We start from the raw sequence: 19,305 nt of genomic DNA, 5'->3' as shown, positions 1-19,305 counted from the left end.
CTGATGGTTTTTACAATATTTGTGACGATGTATATCAAATAAAGAAAGTCATTGGTGGTAAGTTTAATGGATATTTTTTGGTATTCATTCCTTCTAGATAGCCAGGTGGTTCGAATCCTCGTCCCACCAAACATGCTTGCCCTTTGAGCCGTGGAGGCGTTAAAATGTGACGATCAATCCCATTATTCGTTGGTAAAACAGTAGCCTAAGAGTTGACGGCGAGTGGTGACGACTAGCTGTCCTTCGCTATTAAATTAAGGACAGCTAGCACATATAGTCCTCGTGTAGCTTTGCGAGAAATTCAAAACAAACATTCTTTTTAAAAATCCTTAGAACGTTAACCAACACAAAAGCATCCAAAGTCAAATAAAATTATCAATAAGTTAAAAATTGTGAAATAAGTGTTAATCTCTTGTGACACTATGTTCACGCTGGCGTTTTAATTTACAAGAAGCCATCACACTAGACAAGCATCGTTTATAGTGGTATATGTATATTAACTAGTGACACTCCTCATCATAGACCAAACTAAACTGATGAAAATTAGTGTAAGTGAAAACTGAAATTTTCGGCTGGTTGTTATCTGATGTCAATTTTTCTGTATAATTGAAAGTGTAACCTGTGCGTGAGTGTGTACGTGCGTGGGAAGCTTTCTCAGCTTCATTAAACTGTGCAAGAATTAGAGTAGGAGTAAGGAAGTACGGATGATGTCCCCATATGCGTAAGGAAGGGGTGAGTATAGATAGTACTATGTAATGCAAAGGTATTGGGGAAATGGACCTGTCACCCCTCGGAGCTTCATCTCATACAAAAATGCTTATTTGCTAAGTCTTTTTTGTGTGAATTTCGTCAATTGTTTACAGACACTTAAGAATACCAGTACTTTCACCCTGTTGAGTTTTAATACTTGCCCCCAATACCCACGCTTTGAAAGCGTCGCTAAATCTGGTGTTTCTTACTAAATAAGTCGATCGGTTTGTCATTTTTTTCAGACCATTCAGCTCAAAGTGTATTTTGTACTAGAGGTGTTTGGTAGGTATCATGTGTTGTGGAATATGTTTAATCTACCTAAGTTTAACCTCGCAGCCATCGAGACGCTTCACACGGCCATCAGTTTCGTTCAGAACTCTACGTACCTAATCTCATATGTGAGTCATCTACACAGGTTACTTAATTGTTTTAATTACTATATATACACAGCGCTGTCTTTATATTTTATAAACTTTGTGCATTCAAATCTAGATTATCACGTCCAAAAAAACATGTTCCGAGACGAAGCATAAGTTTCCCTCTGGTATAAAGAAATAGTATTATCTTTAAATATGTTATTTTCGAAAATTTTTTGGTTCGTAATGTTATTTCCAGTAAACGTGGATGCAAAGGTAAGAAAAATATTAATTTCAGAACAGTTTTATTTGCGAGTTGCATTTATCAAATACATAAACAGCAGTGGTTTAACACAAGTTGAAGAAAAGAAATACATGAGACATATTCAAATGTTTGGGCTATGTAATCAATAAACTTTCATACTTTGTACATCTAGAACAATATGCAATACAAAACAAATACAGTAATACATAGAAATCAGCAAGTTATCACAGTATGCGTCATCAAGGTCAAGACCACGAGAAGAGGAGGAGGAGGTGCAACCGTTACTTGTACAAAATGTTATAAGACGTTTACAAAATTTTGAAATTACAATTGTCTCCATTTGAAAGCAATAATAGTAATATTAGCAAAGTATCATTTAACCCTCTATTGCACGTTGTAACGTAAAGGTAACAAACCTATCTTTGTTACTAAATACACATGTAAATGTTTCATTCCTGTTGTTGAAAGCTCTTACTTCTATGTATCACATACTAAGTACAACATAGAGCTATTTTGTTGGTTTCTAACTTGAACATTGTTACTTTTAGGTATACACACTTATAACTTACCAAAATATGTTTCCCAAAAACTCAAAATAAAGTAGTTTTCCATCGTATTTTCATAATATGTGCAATAAGGGGTTAATGTTGATCATACTATCATATAAAAATTAATGTTTCCATGGACCGCTACCTGGAATGATGATAATTTTCTTGTGCACACCTCCATAGTTGTAGATTTTTTTGGGTGGATAGTATGGAGGTGGAACAGGGGCAGAAGATTGGACGTTCACGTGAGCAGGGTAACTACTCTTAGTGCCTGGTTCATTGGTGTAAACACGAGCTTTGAATCCTTCGGGTCCGGCAGTGTATAGGACTTTCCTTAGGCGCCCATCCGGATCAGAAACCTTGTATGATCCACTCACGTGACCAAATCCGTCTCCTGATTCATGACGAGAGCTGAAGCCACCATATACTGGAGCGACATAACTGAAAGCGTATGGTGTTGGAACAGAAGGATAAACTGGTTGATAGGCGTATCGATGACCTAACTGTTGTCAAAGAAGACAAATAATGGGATATCAAAGAACATTCAGAATATCATTTATTGATTTTTGTAAGACAATTAGAACTGTTAAATTATAATATAGCCCCCTGCAGCGGCTCAGCGATAAGTTGTAAGATTTATAATGCTGAAAACCGGGTTTCGATACCAGTGATTGACACAGCACAGATAGCCTATTGTGTAGCTTTGTGCTTAACAATAAACATAATATTAAATTATGTTTGTTTGTTGTTTTTGAGCAAAGCAAAGTTAAGCTATTTGCTGTGTCCACCGCGGAGAATCGAACTCCGGATTTTAGCGTTGTAAGTTCGTAGACTTAGCGAGGCACAATTACATTATGAAAACAAAAGCATTCTAATTCACAACAGAAATTTTGTGTTTATAAATTCTTAAGCGACTCATTTTCTTCCATAATTAATCATATAGTTTTATCACTATACTCTAAACGTTAGAAGGCTATCAATACCTTTATAATTATCAAATATCGTGTTTTTACAAGTGATGAGAATTACTGTATTAATTCTCTGTAACTTAAAAATAATACTGGTTAAGAAAACTTTTCTTTCATACGAAACAAATATAACTCAGAACTTACAGTGTGGATAGGAAAAAGTCTGAAATAACTTCTTTGACTAGAAATTCCACCAATGAAACCAGATTCAGCCGCACCGAGAAGACACAGAATAGCCAAAACCTGATACATACAATTCAAAGTTAAACACATTAAAAGTTAAAAAATATTATCGTGTTTCTTTTTATTTCTAACCATTTATAATATTAAACATTAAAGAGAGCAACGAAAATTCTAAACAAAGTTTGTATTTGCTTTGTGATAAATAGTCTATATGAACTGTTTTGACCAATAATTGTTATTTATTTTTATGTGATTGTATCACTTGATTAAATAAATGTGATAATGTGCGTTTACTTATATAACATGCTATATATTTATAACTGTAAGATATATATAAATTTCCCACTGAGGAAATACAACTATAATCTTCGAATGGAACTGAGTAAGAATGACGACAGCTTAACTTTACAAACATTTGATCCTATGCCACCAATGTGACTTCTAACAATATTCACTGCTTTACAATAAAGACCTTTTTTTATATTTTGTTCCTACACGAGTTATAAGAAATGAAAATAGTAAAACGTAACTGTTACTTGCCTCAATCATTTTCTCTGCTTCGAAGCTTTCTTGACTCTATGAGCAACTGGATGAAGGTATTGGAAACAAAAATTTGTAAAGCTTATATATCTGAAATGAGCAGATGATTATCTGACGTCATTGATGATAAGCCAATAAAGTCTCTTTCTGGTAGATGGAAAGAGTTTAGTAATAATAATCGGATTTGAGACTTGTACTTACTGGTTTTCTAAAACATATTTTGAGAATAAAACGAAACGCTTGAATGAGAAAATGTTCTACTTATCTGTATGCATGTGACATGGACAACGATAACAAAAACAATATTCAGTACGAAACTAAAAAACAAACAAACATAAATTGTCTAGAAATTCGTTGGTCTGAGAAACTCTAAACAAAAATATTGTGTATTCAAGTAATAATCTTAAATTCATCGTTTATCATTGTGCCGTGAAATAGGCTTGTTGGAATAACTAATAAATGGTTGGGACGACAGTTTTTAATACAACAATTTACCATTCTTCCAGATCGTAAGAAAACAGTGTAAATTATGGTACGTCTAAAAGTCATTAAAGATGTTAGGAAGCTTAACTTTGATTTCAATAGTCGTGGTCTATTGATGTTACTGAGACGTGTGAGTAATCATAATTTCTATGGACAGTCTGTGATGTAATTTGAGATTTCGGATAGAAATTATAAAATTTACAAAAAAAGTATAAAATCAAATTTTAAAGATTGTGTAAAATGTTTAAATGATGCATAACTTACAGGGCTCTACATCGGTGTATGACAGTTTGTGGATAACTCAGTGAACCCTAGATGCTGTTCAAGGGGAGAGTCTGGAACTTGGAAGATTGGAGCACCCACATGGCAGCTGTCTTAGAGTTTAAAGTAATCCATCCATAAGCTGGACGGCATCTAGATGTGCAACAATTAATAATATCTCCACAGTGTAAAGTGTTACGTCATTAGTTTCACACAAATGTATAACCTATCTTGGCGTGAAAAAAGTACAAATTTCATTGGTTTTCTACATAGAAAGTGTGAAAAGGGTATATATTTCAAAATCCGAAAGAAAGTATCATTCGGCAACATTGATGCACACATGTGCAGCAGAAAAAAAGCAAGTTATTTATTTATTTCAGAGCATAGCCACATTGGGCTATCTGTCCACCGCTGGGAATCGAAACCCAGATGTTAGCGTTGTAGGTCCCTAAACTTACAGTTGTCCCCTCGGGAGAGAAATAGTTCGAGATAGATAATAAACAAAGAAAAATACTTCTAATACTAATCTGAAATAGACATATATCAAAAGTGAAACGAAAAGCTATGTCATTCATGATCATAGAATCCCTTTCGTAACGTCAAACTCATAGCTAATAGGTAATGAGATATGTCTGCGGACTTACAACGCTAGAAACTGGGTTTCGATACCCGTGATGGGCAGAGCACAGATAGCCCATTTTGCTTAATTCCAACCAAACAAAGATGAGGAATGAATGAAATGTTGTGTCGCTTCAGGTAACAAATTTACTCTTTCACATTATTAGTAAAACTTTATATATTCATATCTGATATCATACGAAAAACTCTAAGTTCCAGTATAAAAATAAGTTTAAAATTTTATATTGCGTAACAGCTTTAATACCTTCATCGACGATTTCCAACTTAAAAGGAACTAATGATAAGATTATTACATAATTTATATGTATGTGTTAATTCAACTTATAATGCTCTCACACCTCGTTAACTAAACGACTGTTCTAGCGCGATTCGTAGAAGACAGACGTTATAACGTTCTACCAATCATGTTAACGGATTTCGTACATACACAGCATTTCTGTACATGGATGTCATGCTGAAATGTTAAGTATTTATAACTGAACCATAGTAGTGATGGCGTTATTAAATGATATTTCACACTACACGGGTTTCTAGACAAATATTGATATTGCCAGCTACACATATTGAATTTCATTCACTTTTAAAATACATTTATTATTAGGATATTCAACCCCGTGATAATGTCATAATGTATTCATTATTTTGTGTTCTAAATAGCTCGGACTTTCGGTGAAAAAAATAACAAACCAACAAGTTTATGAGATATTAACAAAATTATGAATAGAAATCACTGCTATAAAATTCCCTTCAAGCCAACTAGATCGATAGATAAAATATTAATCTTTTCGCTCAACATTAGGAACGAATTCAACTAAAATACAATAGTAGCCGACATTAACACTATAAAACTAACACACGAACAAATTCTAAACTAAATTAACGTCATTTCTGTGAACTCCGCATGACAGATTCGTGATTGTTTTTATTAAAGAGGATATGATCTATTATTGTCTTCGTATTTAGATTTTACATCGGTGTGTTTATGAATTTTAATCTGCAACAATCCAACGAAATTATGATAAAATATGTTAGCATTAGGCCTATCATTAGCTTACTTAAGGCATATGTTATGATTTTTTTATATATAAGTGTTGTAAAACCTTATTACACAATATAATATAGAAGACAAAATAATTTCTTCTTAACTGTTTGAACCATTATCTCTATCTTTTTCTGTACGTAAGTGAATAAAGAAACAGAAACCAGAAGTTTACCAGAAAAAAGAAAGAAACAAAACAATGTTTGTGCTGGTCATAAACTTGTATTGTTGCTATTTTCTTCCCACATTTCGCTTAACACCAATATTTAAATAATATAAATGTATTACGTAATTTGTCCTGCTCTACTTTCTAGTCAGAGAAGAGGAGGCTGAACTAATAACTAACAATTTGAAGAATTCAAACATAACTACAATACCAGTGGCTATAACTAGCGCCGCCAACAATTTTCGCAATCTCTGTACATACATACTTAAAACGATAAAAATTACAATAATTTTAAGAAGTATTAAAAAAACATTACGTAACAAAAAGGCAAGTACAAAACACGTTAATTATCTTACTATTTTATTTGTATAACAGGATTGCGATAGAGTTTGCTCTAGAAGTGTTATATATATATATATATATTGTTTATGCTATAAATTAAACTTACTTTGAGAATACAATTACAAATCATTCACGAGCAATTAACTCAAACCCAGTACTTTGTGGGATTAGCCTAGTATTATCTTAAAAATTAGTGTAAAGTACTAATTACCCTTGAGCCTGTTTCTCTACATTGTTAGTCCTAAAATTAAAATTGGGTAAATACCCTATCATTCCTTGAAACCAATTATTCTAAACTATGCAGACTCAAATTACTTGTGAGTTCATTGCTTTTATGATTACAGGGTCATCAATATATATATGAATCACACACAAAAAAAAATAAATACAAATATCGTCAATGTTGCAGTTAATTCCATTAATTGTTACTAGGGCTTCTTATGCATAAAAAAGTTATTTTAACCAGTTTGTTTGTTCATTGAGTGATATAACAGGCAGATATATAAAAAGAATCAATATGTAAGCCCCATGGGCAGGGAATGGTATACCAAGGAGTCGATAATCTGAGTTTTAATATACACATGTTTAGTGCGATAAAAAAAGTGTGGTTATGACATCTTAATCATATTACAAACAAGTATAATAAAGAATGATAATCATCAAAGTAAAATATGGATATATTACTTTGATATACGGAAAGTTCTTGCACAGATCTTAAAATATAACGTTCATAAGTAGAATTTCTATACAATCTACACATCCTTCAGTAGGTCTGTGACATTTCCTGATTGGCTAAAGGACATGCCAATCAGTGATTGCCTTATCGGCCTACGTTGACCTGATTCATTTTATAAGCTGTACTATTTCCTATAGATCATTTTCCATACGGTTCTGCTATGATTAGTGTCTGGCGAAAAGCTTTAGCAGATATTTCCTTTGCAACATCTCAACCAACAATTGGTCCAGTTATCAACGCTATTTACAAGTTTTGAACAACTCGACTTTCAAGATCTACATATCTACATGAGCTGATGTTTACATTTATGAACGTTATGTTTTAAGATCTGTGCAAGAACTCAGCAAACAGATGTTTCCGATTATCAAAGCTATCTTCAAGTTTTATACAACGAAAAACATTTTCATGGATATATTAGTTTGTTTGTTGAACTTCGTGAAAATCTACTTACGGCTTTCTGCGTTAGCCGTCCCTAATTTTGAAGTGATAGATAAGAGGAAATGCAGCTAGCTAACACCACCCATCACCAACTCTTGGGCTGCTCTTGTCAGATTGACTAGTGAGTTTTGATTGTCACTCTTATAATGCGCCTACGGCCCAAAAATACGGAACATGATATTTTTCGCGGTAATTGGATCCTTAGTTCGGCAAGTTAACCATTGAACCATTTGGATATATCAAAACTTTTAGGTTATACAATTAGGCCTGATAAAGCATAATTCACCAAATTCTGAGCATTTTTTCCCTGTATAATAAACAGCCCACCAGTCCTGTTTTACTTTAATCGGTTGAGATAAATATAACGTCTAGAAAAGATTAAATATCGTAAAATGTTTGACAAAAGCCTTAAAAAGATACAAATTATACATGTAATTTTTATAACCTTTAAAACGCCTTATCTACTGTGCCACAACTGATTGAGACCCGAATTGCTACTGCTGTGTAAATGCTATCAACGATTATTGGGTTGCATTTATTTATAGGAAGTCCGGAGAAAAGGAGCTTAAAAGGGGTATACAAATAAAAAGGTTGCACTATTATAAAAAATAATTAACTAAAACTTAAGATCTTCTTTAAAATATTCCAGAAGTAAAATGACTCGCTATTAAAAACATTTTCTATTGTTTGTGTTGTACTTTTAGTTTCAATAGTTTTAATTATAGACTCAAACAACACGGAGATATATATACTATATTCACTGAAGTATTTCTGGATTGATCAACCCAACCAACAGTACTATCTTACACTAGCTACGAAGATTTCGCTCCTCCCCCAGTGGCACAGCGGTATGTCTGCGGACTTACAACGCTAAAAACCGGGTTTCGATACCCGTGGTGGACAGAACACAGATAGCCCATTGTGTAGCTTTGTGCTTAATTCCAAACAAATAAACTACCAGGATTTAATTTTAAACAAAATACTTACGTTTTGACTATGATATGAACAAGATCTAAGTTCAAAGGAAATATTTAATGAACATAGAACCAGAAGAATTGTATAGAACTTTTGAATGTGAATAGAGAAAAGCTATCAAAATGACATTATGTATAGATTTAATGTTTCAATGTCACTTAACAGGCGGCCACATATCGTTTAAATTTTTAAGTATTTTTAAATAAATCTATGCTATTGATTCAATATCATAAGACCAAAACAATACTTTGGAGCAATATATGTGCTATTAATAACACTAACTACATCAAGCTTTCTATCAAGTAGTAACCGTATCAGTAATATCCAGAAACTATGATAGTCGACATCCAATCACAATAATTCGAAGAAAAATAAGGCTAACCTGTTTCAGCTATTCCAGCAAAATATGCCAGCTTCAGAACCACGACGTGAATTACAACTTTTACCACAGTGCTAATATGATAGCCTATGTTATTTAACATATATACTAACTAATACAAATAATGACATTCATCAGATATTAACGTGGCATCAGCCACAACATTTAGCAAAAGCGAATATCAACCACATAATTTAGCGATTATTTGCGTGGTATAAATCACAACATCTACCACTCAAACGTGACATCACTCACAAAACGTATAACATATGAACTTTGTACAACCCGAAGCACGTAGTAGGTTTTAAAATGATACCAATCACATAAGTTAGCGATTGTCTGCGTGGTATAAACCACAACATCTACCACTCAAACGTGACATCACTCACAAAATTTATAACATATTAATATTGTATCACCCAAAGCGCATAGCAGATGTTAAAATGATATCAACCATATAACTTAGTATGTTAGTGTGGTATCAGTTACAACAGTTAATCAGTGTAATTTTCTCTCTCATCACAATAATTGTAAACCAACTGAAGCCCAATCCTTTGAGTTCACCACTTGTCACATAGTTAGACCGGTTTCGATTAATTACTCCTCGTCAGTAACTGTGGACAAAGGTAACTAGAAAAAAAAAGACTAGGCCTTTTTTAGTGGTGACATGTAACGTCTAGAGAAAACGCATTTTAGAAATTGTAATTGGATTCTTCTTCAATTGTTTAAGACAGTTAATTACGATAATGGTTATGTTATTGCAATTTCAGGATATTAAATTCCACTAACTGCTTACCATATTTTTACACCACATCCTTTGTGCATTTATAAAACGTAGAAGTATACTTAGAATGTTTTTTTAGTAAAATATCCGTGTGCCAGATTGTGCGAAATAAAATAACATATATCGACGTATGAAACTATAATGTTTAATGAAACCATTGTGGTAAATTAAGGTATGGCGGGCGTAATTTAGTGGTTAATGTGTTGGGAATTTGGACCCAAAGATTCATGATTCACGTTCTGTTGCCACAAAAACCACACTACGCACTTGGAGCCATAGAAGCGTTAAAAGATGACAATCAAATCATAATGCTCAATCACACAAAAGTAGTCATAGAATTGGTATTGTTGACTAGATGCCTTCCCCCTAGTCTATCAGCTCAACATTAGGGACGGCTATGTGCAGATAACTATTTGGTAACTATGCAAAAAAGTTCTAAAACTAACAAATAGTGGTAAGTTATGTCAAAGCAAAAATAAAACTTAAATAAAAGCGTAGCGGTAGAATCAAAATTTTCATTTTTAGGATCTGATCAAAACAAAGTTAAGTTTAACTATGTTTTATATTATGGACAGAAACTGCATAATAATTATTTATAAAAATTGTGTGTTAATACCACTTGTTTAGTTTAACCTGGGATAAAACGAGAAATTCTATTTTTTAAATGTGGCGTGATAATTTTTTGGACTATATTTATAGTTTTGACATTATTGTTTTAATTGAAACGTGAGTTTGAGAAGAAACAGGAATCAACATGGACGAAACAACTAAATGATGGATATGAATGGTATTTTAGGGAAACTGTTAAAGACAAAACTTGAGGGAGAGCAAAAGGTGGACAACTGATTGGAATTGCCAAGAAATTGTCTCCATTAATCTCCTGCAAGTCATGGAAGTTGGAACTTATAGTAAGAAATTACCACGAGCGCGATAGATGAAGAGTAATTGGTGTGCATAACAATCTTGGGATGGAAGAAACCTTAGACCAACTTTCTAAGGACTTGGATAACAATTATATGGATGATGACCATATTATTTTAATTGGAAACTTCAACGCAAGAACTGGTAACAGACAAATAGATTTGGAGATCGGAGATTTTGAAGAGTGATGGACCCTAATAAGGAGTTCTGAATATAATATTTCCAACACTGAGAGGAAAAAACTAATGAATTGGTGCAATGATGAAGGATGTGTAATTTTATATAGATGAGTCAAGAACGACTATGAAGGAAAGATGACCTATGTTGGAAGATGTTTGGTCATTAACTATGTCATCGCGAAGAATGACACACAAAATTATATTATGGAAATGTATATTGCTGAAAGAATCGAATCTGACCATCTATCAATTGGAGTGAGAGAAAGATGAAACGGGACATGAGGAGGAATAAATCATTACGAGTCAGTGGAACTAGGAATGTAACCCAACTAAAAGACGAGAATTTCTAGCTAACCTGGAACATGATTGGTGGATGTTTGTTTGTTTTTTTATTTCGCATAAAGCGACACGAGGTCTATCTGCTCTAGCCGTCCCTAATTTAGTAGTGTAAGACTAGAGGAAAGGTATCTAGTCATCACTATCCACCGCCAACTTTTGGGCTACTTTTTGACCAACGAATAGTGGGATTGACCATCACATTATAACGCCCCTACGGCTGAAAGGGCAAGCATGTTTGGTGGGACGGAGATTCGAACCCGCAACTCACAGATTGCGAGTCGAGTCCCTAACCACCTGGCCATGCCGGGCCTCTCAGTTGAAAGAAAATTTTATATATATTACATTTGCATTTCTATAATGTTTCGTCCTGTTTATCTCATATGCAGTTCCTTTTTACAACCCTTTCTCACCATTAACCTGGTTATTGTATTCGAATTACATGGCCGGAGTTTGCGCTGAATCAAACATTTTATGAATTTCAAATCAAAAGCTCAAAAATTAATTATAAATGTAATGGTACTAAATACATAGTTTAATTATCACAGAAGAAATAAAAATGTGTTTCTTGTTTTTTGTTTTTTTATCTCATGTTATTATAGTTTATTACACAGTCATTAGGAGAACAAATCCTTATTTTAATGTATTTTTTTCAATATCAAGGGCGGAACGTATTTATTGTTAGGCTTAGTAATCAGTAGTTTTGTAATATCTTACAATTTTGTTACCCCTTTAATAAATATGGTGTCTTGCGCACCCTCCCCCCTCTTTTTTAAAATGAGTAAAAAGTGAGTTAAGTGACGAAATGTAATACACGGATGTACATTAAAATGCTATATGTGTGTTGAAATAATTAAGTATTATTTTCGTTGGTTAATATATATTAAAAGGCTTAATTTTGCGTTATTGCACTATTGACTCTACCCTAATCGGCCCGGCATGGCCAGGTGGTTAGGGCACTCGACTCGCTACCTGCGGGTCGTGGGTTCGAATCCTAATCCCACCAAACATGCTCGCCCTTTCAGTCAACCCCACTATTCTTGTTAAAAGAGTAGCTCAAGAGTTGGCGGTGTGTGGCGAGGACTAGCTGTCTTTCCTCTAGTCTTTAACTGCTAAATTAGGGACAGCTTGTGCAGATAGCCTTCGTGTAGCTTTGTGCGAAATTCAAAACAACCCCACCCATTTAACTCACAAAGAAATTATCATGTTCTCACATCGTGAATGCGTGATGTCTGAAGTGTATTACTGTAATATATACTACAATCAGGCAGTTTAACAACATATACATTTAAACAGGAAAAGTACACGTCCGTTTCTATTAGCTATTATGGAATTTTACATATTTTTATCTTGGCCTAAATTCTAAGTTAAGATCTCTCTCTCTATATATATATATATATTCCATGATAGTTACCTATACGTTGTTTGCTTTTTTTTCATAAATTTCCTAAGGTCAAGTATTTAATTTTAATATACACCTGGGAGATAAGACCAAGAGTATCATATTTACTTCCAGTAAAGGCTAATATGGTTGACCTGCTTTACCTAGGAGCTAAGACCAAGAGATTCTGGGATTCTTTGATTATAATGTTTCAAAAATTCGATTAATGTTAGAAAATTCAAGCAAAGCATAATGTTTACCACGTCTTGTGCATTTACCTCATCTGCTGTAAATTGGGCAGGTAATGGAATATATTTCAATATAGATCCGAATTTTTAAGAAATATAAAATATTTTGTCCACATCTAATTTTTTTTAAACGAAGGTATATAGGTATTAAACAATGATTCGAAGCCTTGTGACTTAAAAATTGCATGTGAGATTTTAATCAAGCAAACACCTCTGGATAAAAAGAAATCGAGATTTATTTAAATAAAAAACCACCAGGAAATAAATAGCCACGATGAAATTTTGGAGAAAGTTGATATGTTCAAATTTTCCACTTATAGAAATGTAATTGTTCAATAAATTTTCAGATATTTGTTCTAAGTCACAAAAAAGATCGGAACAGTACATCTTCAGGAGGACTATTTTGTTTTGAAATAATTTTTAAGTGAAACGTGACAACCTAGGCTAATAGAAATGTTCGTATTTGTAACATCAACAATCTCCAGACCTTCCTTAATAAAAATGATCCAATTAATGTGTCATTTTAAAAATGTTTTCTTATTAGTATAATGCGAATTTACAGAAATCTTTATAGCTTTAATCTGTTCATTGGTACAGAAATATGAAGAAATAACATATAATTATTTTAATTGTATTCTATCGTAGCCATTATTCACTCATGCCTTTTTATGAGCATTAATACATTTTCGTGGTTCATTCTGTGCCACCATTTTTAGCACAAATTTTAATTTATTAAGATCTTTCTGTTGTCCTTTTTTAGTCATTGTGTATATAAAGTTATTTCACTTTTACGTGTAATAACGAAAACCAGATTGTACAATATTCACCTTTAATTTCAAAAACTTTTGTATACCCTCTTCTTCATTCAACCGTAATCTCTAGATTTGGGGTCGACCTCTCAGGAATTCAGAAGTAGCCAAGTGTTTTTACAGTCGGATAGCTGCTGGTCATGACAGCAGCCGTAGAGGGAGAACAATTACGGTGCTGGAGATGCGACCCTCAAATTGCAAGTCGAGCTCCTTAGTAGTATTTTTAAACATCTATACAGTGGAAGAATTATACCACATGTATCTCAGAAGGATTTTTATTAAATGATTTTCTAACTCATACATAAATATCTAGAAAACATCTTTATTCGTATATTGTATTTTTGTCTTGTGGGCATTCAGTGATAATAATACACAAAATTTACAATACATTACAATCAATGCTAAGAGTCAGCTTGCAGTACCAGAAGATGTTAACCTAAACTTATGAATAAATATATATGTATACTAGTAAAAAAGAAAAGCACTTAGAGCAGCAAGCTATTAATACATTATTCAAAAATTACAAGAAGGTTGCTGAAAAACATTAAAGACACATATTACATGTTTCGTATTCTGAGAAAGCCAAAAATGTGCAAAATATTTTTGTCAATTTATTAAAGATACCACAAAATTGTGTCAAGTTATTGCCAAGGGCCGCTAGATGGAGCAACAATGTATTTATGAATACCACCACCAGCATACCCTCCGTGTCCGTAATGTCCTCTGGATGGATAATAAGGTGCAACGGGAGCAGAAGATTCGACAGTGACGTCAGCAGGGTTCTCACTCTTGGTTCCAGGCTCGTTGGTAATTACGTGAGCTCTGAATCCTTCCGGACCTGCAGTATATTTAACATTTCTCTGGCGTCCATCAGCGTCAGAGAGTTGATAAGATCCACTAACCCTTCCTGAACCATCTCCAGTTTCCTGGCGTGCACTCAAACCACCAATAGCGGGAGCAACGTAATTAAAAGCATAAGGTGTAGGAACTGAAGGATACACTGGTTGTTGACCATAGTAGCCCCGCTGTTAAGAAAAATAAAATCACTTTGAAATATTCGCTTCTAGATATTTTCATGCCCATATCAAGACTGACCTGTTATATTTTCAAGAATTTTAATTATCTAAATAACGACATATTGTGTTCAAGAAACACTTGAAAATTTAACATTTTTCAAATGAAAGTAAAGCGTTGGTATTTTTTCTTTACTAAGCTGTCCTATATGTACTTTGGTATTTTTTCTTTACTAAGCTGTCCTATATGTACTTTGGTATTTTTTCTTTACTAAGCTGTCCTATATGTACTTTGGTATTTTTTCTTTACTAAGCTGTCCTATCTGTACACTTTGATATTTTTTCTTCACTAAATTGTCCTATTTGTACTTTGGTATTATTTTGTTCACTAAGCTATCCTATCTGTAATATTTAGCAGCGTTTTGTATTTTGTGTATATAGCAGTTTTTCCATATAAAAGTTCTACGTTTTATTAAAATAACAATGATAAACCACAAATAAACTTAATGAATTTCATCCTTTTCTAAATTTAAATTAACACTTCAAACCACGTGATAAACGTTTTCTTCAACACTGAAATTTAAAACAAAATAACAAGTTTTTGTTCCTGTAACATTGCTATATACGAGGGGTACTAACAGTATTATAATTTTACTACCCTAACTACGAAAAGAGTTGTGTTTATTTTCAGACGGCACATTAAACATCTGAGTTTCTTTTTGTTCTTTTATGTTTATTTGTTTTTTGATACACAGATTATTGCAATTTTATCGCAAACTTTTCAAGTCTAAGGTCACTATTGTATTTCAGGTCTTATTTAATATTAATTAGCATGCCTGGTATACCCTAGTTATTAAGTCGTTCGACTAGCAAGCTGAGAGTCAAGAGTTCGAATCCCCCGAGACCGAACATGCTCATCCTATATGATTGCTGATTGGGCTAGCCACCTGGGTGTAAAAGTTATTGATTTACAAAATTACTGACCGACATCTAAATCGATAGGAGTAAGGTCGAAAAAGAAAAAAACAAACAAGACGCTAGTGCTCAAAAATGAGAATGTGTTAGAAAATGACTTAAAGGCAGTTATAAAAAAAATTATCAAGTAAGCATGAGAGAGTGTCTGAATTTTACCTGTATGAATAGATAAAAAATATCCAAAGGCATTTTATAAAATCAAATCTAGTCTAACAGGGGTGTACAAAAAAAAGAGTATATCCACCATTTTGAAATAAAAACGAACATATCAGTACTTCAGAAATGACAGACTCTCTACTTACCAGAGAAGTTCATCCATTTAAGGAAAACATTTTTAACAGAAATGATTAGATAATGTCCAAATTATCAATAACACAAATAAATATATCTTTAGATTATTTTACTTGGCCAAAAACGGAAAATAATTAAACGTTCTCTTATTGTGGCTTTTCAATAGCGTTGCCATTAGTAAATAACTTTATCTTAGTTTACTCACTTGTTGAAGTCCCCCCCCCCGATGATTCAGCGGCAACTCTGAGGGCTAATGACATTAAAAATCGGGTTTCGATACTCGCGGTGAGCAGAACACAGATATCCCATTGTGTAGCTTTGTTCTTAAGAACAAAGAAGTATCTAGTGGCTAAAAGATAAACTATGAATAGATCTCACAAGTTGGGTATGGTAAATAAAAGGTTTCAATGGGCGATTTTTTTAATTCGAGCACTACAAATAGAATCACCTGTACGAATTGTAGCATGAGTTGGAAGCAGGATAAGATCTGGTAGATATAAGATAGGATAAATACAAAGAATTCATAATATATTATAAAAATGTCTTAGAAAAAGTGGGTACAGATCAGTAGTTAAAGAATAAACAGGAACCAGGTTAACAAAACTTACTGCTAAGCCTCCTCCTCCTACGCCACCAGCAAATCCACCAGCAAGCCCTCCATGGAAATATCCGCCTGTAGCTACTAATCCTGCACCAGACAATCCTCCTATACCTCTGCCACCTCCCCCAACAAATCTCCCTAATCCTCCTCCAGTAATAAATCTACCTGTACCTCCTACTCCTGCGCCAAGGAATCCACCTTCTGCTGCAGCAAGGAATCCCAAAACCACAAGAACCTACGAATGTAAATAAAGCAACAATTGTAAACACAAATAAAAAAGTATTGCGTTTGTATTCACCACAAAAAGCACTTTAAAAAAGTCCTTTTAATATAACTTTTCTTTACAGAATAGTATATTTTGGTGAAATATTATCGATTTATAAGAACAGATTGAAAATTGTTATATTTGAATGAAATGACAGCGAAATACATCTTAATATTGGATTTGCAGTATAGTTATTCTTCTTCTACGTGTTACACGAATCGTACTTAGACTTAAATATAAGTAATATATATATATACTTACCTGAATCATTCTGACTGTTAAACAGAGCTCGAGAAAGGGGACGAATGTATGTATTAAAAGGGCAGTTCGACGAAGTTGTTAGTTACTTGATTTTCAGCAACTTTTATACTAACACGAACTATGTGATTTTACTGACGTCACTGGTTACCACCCAATGGGAGTTGTCCTATCTTAAAGTAACGAAAGAACCATATCTCATTTCAGTCACGTAGAATACTTTCTGGTTTCCTCAAACAGCCTTGGTTCAAAACATCCCCTTCTTCCACATTAAAAGATGACGGTGGAAAAACTGCCCTAGTTTTCTATGTGTGGTGCAAGACAAGTTGGAGATATGTATAACCACACTGTATACTGGTGTTTAAAAATACGAATTTATAAATCTTAGACATTGAATCAACATTACTATGAACTCGTGTTCGTGACTCTTTGTTTATTGTAAACCTAAATTATTAAACTTTCCAGGTTAAACAAGAAAAACTAAAATTTTCGTTATTTCTAAAACAATCTTTTGATCTTTGACAAAGGCATAAAGACATTCGGGGGGGGGGGGAATGACAAGAGTCCCAAACTATGTCAGACCATATACCAGTTTCACGTCTTTATATAAGCTTAATTTATATCAGTTGTATGGATTATATGAGCCTAAGTCGTAACAGTTTATGTTAGTAATTGATCTGACAGATATACATTTGATTCTAGTCTTTATTAATGGGTGTTTTTCTGATTTTCTTTGATTAGCCTAGATTTGTTTCGCAACACTAAACACACTAAAAAAGTTACTTTCTTGAAGATACTATGATCGAAGACATAGTTATAAAGATACACCTTTTTCGTGTAGAGAATGCTGATATAGATAAATTGACTTAACCAGAATTGAAGTTGTTAGTAATAACTTTTTTTTTCGAAACATTGTTTGATTTAACTATTATTTTAAATATGTATATACATTTCAACTCTATAGAGTTATTTAATATATTTAAGTTCTAGTCAATCTAAGATCGTTTATCTACGAAGAAGCAATATATTATGGGATTTGAACGTCAACCTGTGCTCTACTTTGTACATTTAAATAATTCAAAAGTTCCCCTTACTAAAGCTATGGGACAATCGTAGTAAATGGTTCAGATACTAACAAAAGAAACATCAAAAGAATTAAGGAAAAGGGGTGAGATATAGAGGTTCGCGAAATAAAAGGATATAGTGTATTTGCTGATCTCTAAAACTTCACCATATAACAAGATATACTATACCTTTTGATTAGTGATAAATATGTTACACTAACATATCTTGTTAGATCGCCAATTTCTTATTGATCAACAATTATATTTTGTTATATCATCAATTTCTTATTGATCAACAAGTATTATACATCTATGTATATATATATAACAGGTATAATATAGGTGATGTAAGTAGTCATAATTTTACTGATCAAACGGTTTAATATATCTTATTGGTCACTAAAACCTGACAATACATAGAGAAGACATATTTGTTGATCACCAAAACCTTCACTTTATAATACGATATACCCACTGCTCACTTAAAAACTTGAGAATATAACAAGATATGTTATACAGTTGATCACTTACAACCTTGGTGATATAACAAGGTATGTTATACATGTTGATCACTTACAACCTTGATGATATAACAAGGTATGTTATACAGTTGATCACTTACAACCTTGGCGATATAACAAGATATGTCATACAGTTGATCACTTACAACCTTTGCGATATAACAAGGTATGTTATACTTGTTGATCACTTACAACCTTGATGATATAACAAGGTATATTATACATGTTGATCACTTACAACCTTGGTGATATAACAAAGTATGTTATACATGTTGATCACTTACAACCTTGGCGATATAACAAGGTATGTTATACTTGTTGATCACTTACAACCTTGATGATATAACAAGGTATGTTATACATGTTGATCACTTACAACCTTGATGATATAACAAGGTATGTTATACAGTTGATCACTTACAACCTTGGCGATATAACAAGATATGTCATACAGTTGATCACTTACAACCTTGATGATATAACAAGGTATGTTATACTTGTTGATCACTTACAACCTTGATGATATAACAAGGTATGTTATACATGTTGATCACTTACAACCTTGATGATATAACAAGGTATGTTATACAT

General features: G+C 33.1%; 2 protein-coding genes across 2 annotated transcripts; both read right to left on the bottom strand.

The window, feature by feature from the left end:
* Nucleotides 1-2,041: 2,041 nt before the first annotated feature.
* Nucleotides 2,042-3,139, bottom strand: LOC106463058 (cuticle protein 14-like). The gene is made up of 2 exons (XM_013923029.1): nucleotides 3,032-3,139; nucleotides 2,042-2,422 (listed from the first exon to the last, which is right to left on the bottom strand). The coding sequence occupies exons 1-2, from the start codon at nucleotides 3,137-3,139 to the stop codon at nucleotides 2,042-2,044; spliced, it is 489 nt and encodes a 162-aa protein (XP_013778483.1).
* Nucleotides 3,140-14,235: 11,096 nt separating this feature from the next.
* Nucleotides 14,236-17,163, bottom strand: LOC106463057 (glycine-rich cell wall structural protein 1-like). The gene is made up of 3 exons (XM_013923028.2): nucleotides 17,133-17,163; nucleotides 16,614-16,841; nucleotides 14,236-14,751 (listed from the first exon to the last, which is right to left on the bottom strand). Exons 1-3 carry the CDS (start codon nucleotides 17,139-17,141, stop codon nucleotides 14,368-14,370), a joined length of 621 nt encoding a protein of 206 aa, XP_013778482.1. The 5' UTR covers nucleotides 17,142-17,163; the 3' UTR covers nucleotides 14,236-14,367.
* Nucleotides 17,164-19,305: the final 2,142 nt, after the last annotated feature.

This window comes from Limulus polyphemus, unplaced genomic scaffold (genome assembly GCF_000517525.1).
Source record: "Limulus polyphemus unplaced genomic scaffold, Limulus_polyphemus-2.1.2 Scaffold1314, whole genome shotgun sequence".
Lineage (NCBI taxonomy): Eukaryota > Metazoa > Arthropoda > Merostomata > Xiphosura > Limulidae > Limulus > Limulus polyphemus.
The sequence above is the reverse complement of the archived record's forward strand: the minus strand, read 5'-3'. Positions and strand labels throughout refer to the sequence as shown.

Excerpts from the sequence above, each read along its gene's own strand:
- LOC106463058 (XM_013923029.1), bottom strand. The coding sequence starts at position 3,139 with ATGTATCAGGTTTTGGCTATTCTGTGTCTTCTCGGTGCGGCTGAATCT. Across the intron at positions 2,423-3,031 it reads GACTTTTTCCTATCCACACT|TTAGGTCATCGATACGCCTA; the intron begins GTAAGTTCTGAG and ends CTTTGACAACAG.
- LOC106463057 (XM_013923028.2), bottom strand. Across the intron at positions 14,752-16,613 it reads TAGGAGGAGGAGGCTTAGCA|CGGGGCTACTATGGTCAACA; the intron begins GTAAGTTTTGTT and ends TTTTCTTAACAG.